The 7,344-nt window shown below is 51.7% G+C and overlaps 2 protein-coding genes across 5 annotated transcripts in view; one reads left to right on the plus strand and one right to left on the minus strand.

The window, feature by feature from the left end:
• FBXO16 (F-box protein 16) overlaps window positions 1–5,318 on the minus strand; it is a 34,625-nt gene extending 29,307 nt beyond the window's left edge. For 2 of the 4 annotated variants that reach the window (XM_017830507.1, XM_017830503.1), the window contains exons 1-3: window positions 5,197–5,318; window positions 1,513–1,556; window positions 281–418 (exon numbers count right to left, since the gene is read on the minus strand). In XM_017830507.1, the coding sequence (XP_017685996.1) occupies window positions 281–418; window positions 1,513–1,556; window positions 5,197–5,275 (261 nt within the window). In that variant the 5' untranslated portion in view covers window positions 5,276–5,318. The remainder of the gene's footprint in view (window positions 1–280; window positions 419–1,512; window positions 1,557–5,196) is intronic. The other 2 variants (XM_017830505.1, XM_017830506.1) reach the window with 2 other exon arrangements.
• A 134-nt stretch (window positions 5,319–5,452) lies between these two features.
• The window catches only part of FZD3 (frizzled class receptor 3), a 50,865-nt gene continuing 48,973 nt past the window's right edge, over window positions 5,453–7,344 (plus strand). The window contains exon 1 of the mRNA XM_017830499.1: window positions 5,453–5,531. The gene's annotated coding sequence lies outside the window, so the exon portion shown is untranslated. The remainder of the gene's footprint in view (window positions 5,532–7,344) is intronic.

Raw genomic sequence — 7,344 nt, forward strand, 5'->3', positions numbered from 1 at the left:
CAGGACATGAGAATATTCAAAACCTCAGGACATGAGAATATTCAAACACCCAGGACATGAGAATATTCCAACACCCAGGACATGAGAATATTCCAATACCCAGGACATGAGGATATTCAAACACCCAGGACATGAGAATATTCCAATACCCAGGACATGATCCTGAGCAAATAACTGGTAAATCTGACTCTGCCCTGAGGGGTTGGACTGGATGATCTCCAGGAGCCCTTTCCAGCCCCAAAAATCCCGTGACTCTCCGAATTTCAGGCACAAAACTTGCCTTGTCGTTCATGAGCTGATGGTTCAGAGGGGTCCACGAGCTCATCTTGATCTGCAGCTTGGAGCCATCCGTGTTCCTGGGAGGAGCAAATGCCATGGATGCAGGAGGGGGGGGGGAGCTTCTTGTCAGCACCAGTGGCTACAACATTTACACAAAACAAAGGCCAGCATTATCCCTGTGCTGTTCCTTTACACGGAAAGCAAATAATTTTAAGAAGGAATCTGGTGGTTTCACAGCACAGCAACGGCACGAGGAAAATTACTGGAAAATCGGGTAAAGCCTTTTATTTTATGTAGCCACAGTAACCATCAGAAGGAAGTAAAACCCCTGGAAGTGTCCAAGGCCGGGTTGGATGGGGCTTGGAGCAATCTGGGATAGTGGAAGGTGTCCCTGCCCATGGTTGGGGGTGGAACTGGATGATCTTTAAGGTCCCTTCCCAACCCAAAGCATTCTGAGATCCTGGGATTTCCCCATGGGCACTAATAAATACTTTATAATTAAGCAGGTTTTCCCCGTCACAAATGTTGTTGAATATGTCTTTGAACAGGCTTCCCAGGGCAGTGGTGGAGTCCCCATCCCTGGAACTGTTCAAAAACCACGTGGATGTGGCACTTGAGGACGTGGGTTCGAGGTGAACACGGTGGTGCTGGCTGATGGTCGGGCTTGATGATCTCAGAGGTCTCTTCCAACCTTAACAATCCTAAAATTCAGTGATTTTTCCTGTGTGAGTGATCACAACAGGGTCCTTGCAGCAAGCTGGCAAGTACAGGAAATTCCCTTTTCCAGTTATTGGGACTGAAAACTGGAGGTAACTGGTGTGTCTGCTGGTTTTGATGGGCATGTCGTGCCAAGTCTCAAAGGGGCAATTTGTTTCTGGAACCCTTAAATGAAAAAAAAAAAATGAAACCCCAAATGGTTCAGAACTGACCGAAATCTTGCAGGGTCCTGTGTTCAGGCACAGCAGGTTTTGATGGTTGGGACTGTGCTGCTCTTTTAAACTGAAATTTCTACGTGAAGCAAATCAGGCATTTAACAAAACGTTCCCTTCCCAATGAACTGAACTTCATAAAATTGCTAAGGTTGGAAAAGACCCTTAAGATCACCGAGTCCAACTGTCTCCAAAGTAATTTCTTCTTTATTTCTTGCCCAAATGTAGGAAAAGTTGTTGGTTTTTTTTTTTTCTTTATCTTCTATCCTTCAGCTGGATTCAGCAGGATAATGCCATTCCTCACCTCCAGTATCCAATTCCCAGACTGGAGACTGAAACTGCAGCAGCCTGAAAACCAGATAATTCCTTTACCACACTAAAAATATCTCTGTTTCCTGCACACAGTGATTAGGCAGTTTTCTTGTAAATACCTCAGATTGCTTTAAAGCTTCGTGATAATAAAGATGGATAACAGGAATTTTGGAACACGAGAAAAGGCAAATCGATGAAGTAACTCCCATATTGTCTTTCCAACCTGCCCCGAACCCAAACTCCTCAAAACTCACCCAGAAAAAGGACATTTCTTGCTAATACAGCTCTGAGGCTCAGGAGACACACCATGGAAGCTCAGGGCCCCATTCCTTACCCAGACAAAATTCCTCAATATATAAATGGATTAATAACCTTCAAAACCCACTGCAGGATCTGCCCGGGCACATCACTTTTATGGTTAATTTTTCTTATGGAATCAAAGAAACATAAAGGAAAACCAATGAAGAACCTGTTACATTTTCCTCTCTGCACCTGGGGATGTAACAAGGTCCTTGGAAATAAGGAGTTCTTCCTGCTTTTTTTTTCAGTTTGTTTTTTTTTTGGAGGCTAAAGGTCCTCAAAGAACGTATTATCTGTGCATGGAAGTTTTAGCTTCCCATGAAAAGACGCCGAAACCTAAAGGACTCACCGAGGTTTCACAGCCCCAAATTCTGCACTTGGACAACGCTAGAGGCTTCTTGTGCAACTGAGTAGGTGTTTTTGGGCTACACTTTGGGATGGCATCACTCACTGGGCTGTTTTTGTTTTGTTTTCCTGCAAGGCCCCTGCCCATTCCAACGCACAGAAACGCCGGAGCAGAGAAACAGCTCCTCTGCCAAAAAAACAGGTTCGGGCAACCGTGTCCTGTTTTTCAGGGACAGCTCTCTCCATTAGTCACAACCCCACCAGCTGGCACTGCAGAACACTCCCAGCCCCGGGTTCACGTCCCAGTTTTCCCTCACAGATGTGGTTTCTCGGGGCTGGAGCGGCCACATTCCCGGGGCACCGCTGAGGGCTGGCACGGGAGCAGCTCCCGGGGCCTCGGGACCCTCTCGTGCCCCTGCTGTGCCAAAAATGTGGCTAAGGGTGTGGAAAAAGCCTGGCTACGACTTCCCTGTGAGGGGCAGGCACTGATCTCTTCTGTTTCCAGCTACAGGACATTGAGGGAGTTGTTCTAGGGGAGGTTTAGGTTGGATCTCAGGAAAAGGTTCTTCCCCCGGAGGGTGGTCGGGCACTGAACAGGCTCCCCAGGGAATGGTCACTTCCAAAACCTGCCAGAGCTCAAGGAGCGTTTGGACAAGGCTCTAAGGGACACAGTGGGATTTTTGGGTATCCTATACAGGGCCAGGATTTGGACTGGATGATCCTTGTGAGCCCCTTTCAGCTCAGGAGATTCCATGATTCCATGATCCTGTGATTTTACCTTTGTGCCCTTCCACGATCCCAGGTTGCTCCAAGACCCATCCAACAAAGCCTTGGACACTTCCAGGGATCCAGAGGCAGCCACAGCTTCTCTGGGAATTCCATCCCAGCCCCTCAGCACCCTCACAGCCAAGAACTCCTTCCCAATATCCCACCTAAATCTCCTTTCTTTTGCTTTAAAGCCATTCCCCTTCGTCCTATCACTTCAGCCAGGGCCCCACTTCTCTTCTGCAACAGTCTTTATCTTTGGACTGGTTGCCCAAAACAACATTCCAGAGGTTGCTCCAGCTTGTTCTTCACATACCCTGGGATGAAATTCATCCAGCTCAGCTGATCCGAAAACATTCCACCAGCAAGAGAGATGGGATGAGGTTAACAGGGAATCAAGCTTTAAATACATGTAAGGAATGTGTTGGTTCACTACCCAGGGAGGAAAAACTATTGGCACACAATACCCCCAAAAAATAATCACCTCTTATCCTTCCAGAAAAAATAAAAAGGGAATGTGGGAGCAGGTGGCAGGAATAGTAAATACCAGTGCAGAAGAGATTTGGGGGGAAGACTGAGGAAAGTCCAACTTTTAGGAGTTTATACGGGGTTTAAAAGAGGAAAACTGCCTCGGTTACTGCAGCCAGAGTCCCTGGGAATGGTTCCCAGTTTGGATGGAGGGATGCACTGAGTGGGGATCCAAGAGATTTTGGTGATGTTTGAAGAAGACGAATAATTCCACAGGGCAGGAAACATGAATGGTGGGTTCTAACAGCGAGACAATTTAAATTGGAAACCACTGGAAATACTTTCACTGATTTCAGCACAAGCTGGGTCAAGTTTTTGGTTTAAAAACCCAAGTGATTGCACTGAAGAAAGCTTAACAACCCATAATGATCATATCCTACTAACTAAGGGCATGGGAATAATTTCCTTTACCTGGGCTAATCTCTGCTTATGGTTTGGGCAAACCATATTCAAAACAACTCCTGCAGGAGCAGACCCACTTTTATTAATGTTTTTTGACCACATCCCTACAGCAAAGAGCCTTTGTGGTGCACAGAGCCCGGCGCACTCAGAATTTTAAGGATGGGTTTTCCCCAGTCACATCAATCCACGGGAAAATCCGAGGAGTTCAGCTGGGAATAAACAGAGCTTAACGGAATCAACCTCAAGCTAAGACAGGAAAGCAGTTTTGATGGCAATTATTTCAAAAATAAGCAGTGGGATGATGGGAGAAATGCTGTGAGCAGCAGCAACAAGCACAGGAACAGAGGGCAGAGAATGGATGGAGAGCTGAGGAGGAGGACCTGGGGGTGAAATCAATAGTCCAGCAAGGCTGAGACTTGTCCATGGATACAAAGTGCTTTTCCCACTCATTTACTGAGCTTATACTCTTTGCATGATGCCTTTATTCCCTGTCCTCCCTGCGCTGTGGGAGATCCCCCTCACAGCATCCCAGAATCATCCAGGTTGGTAAAAGACCTCTGAGATCATCCAGTCCAACATTTACCCACCACTAACCCGGGTCCCCGAGGGCCACATCCACGTGGTTTTTGAACACTTCCAGGGATGGGGATTCCAGCACTGCCCTGGGCAGCTGTGCCAGTGCCCAAACACCCCAATATCCAACCTGGCCCTCCCCTGGCACAGCTGGAGGCCGTTCCCTCTCCTCCTGTCCCTTGTTCCCTGGGAGCAGAGCCTGACTGCCCCCAGCTCCCACCTCCTGTCAGGGAGTTGTGGAGAGGGAAAAAGTCCCTCCTGATCCCTCTTTTCTCCGGGATGAGCCTCCCCAGCTCCCTCAGCCGCTCCTGCTGCTCCAGCCCCTTCCCCAGCTCCGTTCCCTTCCCTGGACACGCTCCAGCCCCTCCATATGTCTCTTGTCTAAGGGACCCAGAGCTGCCCCCAGCCCTGGAGGTGCCCCAGCAGTGCCAGCACAGGGGGACAATCCCTTCCCTGCTCCTGCTGCCACACCAGGGCTGCTCCAAGGCTGGTGCCACTGTCCCCACCGTGTCCCCTCAGGGCTCGGCCGTGTCCCACTGCAGTGACACCCCTTCCCCACGCTCTCCTAGGGCTCCCATGTCCCCTCAAGTCCTCCCGTGTCCCACTGACATGACGCCCCTCCTCGCGCTCTCCCGGGGCTCCCGTGTCCTCCCTGTCCCCCCGTGTCCCCTCAGGGCTCGGCCGTGCCCCACTGCAGTGACACTCGCTCCCCACACTCTCCCAAGGCTCCCGCGTCCCTCCGTGTCCCACGGTGTCCCCTCACCTTCCTCCTTCCTCCCTCGGACGTCGCCGCCTCCTCCTCCTCCTCCTCCTCCCCCCTCCCCTCCGCATCCCGTCGCCATGACAACCCCGGGGTGGTCGCCAGCCAATCAGCTCCCCCCCCCGGCGGGGTTAGCCCGGCCGGGGGTTCCGATCTACCTAGCAACCTGCCGGGCGCTCTCCGATTGGCCGCGCGGCGGGGAAGGGGGCGGGGCTCGGTGCGCGCGGAGGGGGCGTGGCCTGGCGGCGGGCAGGGCGGGCGGGGAGGCGCGCGCTGCCGCCGCCGCCACCCGAGGGGACAAGGCGGGAGCGCGGGGGCTGCGGGACCCCCGCGGGCAGGTACCGGGCACGGGGCGATGGCACACGGGGTATCCCCGGGCGGGGGTGCCGCCCTCCGGGCCGCGGGGACGGGCAGCCGCCCGCCGGGGCGCTGGCGGGGCGGCCATGCAGCGCTGGGCGGGCGGGGGAGCGGCGGAGCGGAGCGCAGGGACGGGGGATGCTCGTCCCGGGAGAAGGACCGGGGGATGCTCGTCCCGGGGAGAAGGACGGGGGGATGCCGGTGCTGAGCGCCGCGGAGGGGATGGGTTCACCGCCCGTCCCTCCCTGCGGGGCCGGGGGTGCTCGTCCCGGGCTCCCCCCGCGCCGTAGTGCGGGATCCCGGGGAAGGGATGCTCGTCCCTCATCCTTCTCCCTTCGCAGCTCTGTCCACGCGCTCCTCTCCTCTTTCCTTTTCCACCCAGGTGTTCTGTGCGAGCATCTCCTTCCTTCTCCTTCGCCGTGCAGCGGGAATCCGAGAGGATGCTGGTCCCGCGTGTGCACTTGTTCCCGTCGCCTTTAAAACGCGGCGAGGATCCAAGGGGAAAAGGAGATGCTCGCTCAGCGTCCTGCTTCCCACCTCGGGGAGGATGGCCAGCTCCCTCTCCAGTTCCTTCCCAAGGAATATGAACTCAAGGAGCGAGCTGCCAGACCCATCCCTCTGGATCTGGTGAGCGGCATCCCTGGAGCTGGAACTAGATGAGCTTTAAGGTCTCTTCCAACCCAAACAATTCCATGATTTCATGAAATCTCACCCAAGAGGGTTTGTGCCTTTCCACGCTCCCTCTTTCCTCCACGGTCTCCTAAACTGAAATAGTGGGGGGGGGTTATGGTGTGGTTCTCCCTTAAGATGCAACACAAGTGGAACAGGGGAGCACTGGAGCACTGGAGTTTCTTTCCTACCGACTAATTAAAATGGAGTTGGGAGAATAATGTATTCTGCTTTTGTGCCTTCATGTGGGTGGGAATGGGCTGGGGAAGCGCTGGCAGTGCTTGTGTGCAATGAATGAGCTCCTTTCCTTCCCTTTCTCCGTGGCCAGGACTGGGTGGGGAGTGACCAGGGTGACATTTTCCTCTTGTCCTCTCACTTGTACAGGAGGAGTCTGGGTTGTGGTTTTATCTTCCCGTTTCCCTGGGACAGATAACTGTGAATTAATCCTCCTTCATCCTTTCTTTGTAAAGTCTCACGAGTTTTTTTACTCATTGTTCCTCCCCGTTAGGAACTTCCAAATTTATTTTAAAATTTGCTTGTGGGAGTCAACCCTTTCTTTTCATTATTTTCACTCTTTTTCACAGTTGTCTTTACATGCCTTAATTTCTCCTTTACGCCAGGAGTTGGATGAGCTTCTTCTGATGATAAATAATGTATAAATCCACAACCACACCAACAAACTACTGTTTCCTACCCCTTTTCCCTGCATTTTATTTGCAGTGCCTTGGGGTGGATGAGGAGACATCCCCTCCTTTTTTTTATCCCCGGTGTCATCAAAAGTGTTTTGTTTTTATATACATATAAAAATAACCACAAAATCTCATATGCAGAGGCTTAACAAAGAGTGTACAAACTGGATCTGTGGTAAGAAGCTCTCCTGACACTCAGGATTGCTTATTACAGCACCCATCTGTCTGCACCAATTAATAGATCATCTATAGCTCCTTTGCAAAACTTGGCTCTCCTTTCGCAATCATTTGATTCTCTTTTTGCTTCATTTCACCTGGAATTATGTTGTTTTCCCAGGAAGGGGCACTGGATGACCTGGCTGTATAATTAGATGTACTTCCCTGTCTCCTGTAATCAGCATAAAATGGAAAGGTCCTGAGAGGACACGATGAAATT

This window comes from Lepidothrix coronata, unplaced genomic scaffold (assembly GCF_001604755.1).
Source record: "Lepidothrix coronata isolate B3197 unplaced genomic scaffold, Lepidothrix_coronata-1.0 Scaffold179, whole genome shotgun sequence".
Taxonomy (NCBI): domain Eukaryota; kingdom Metazoa; phylum Chordata; class Aves; order Passeriformes; family Pipridae; genus Lepidothrix; species Lepidothrix coronata.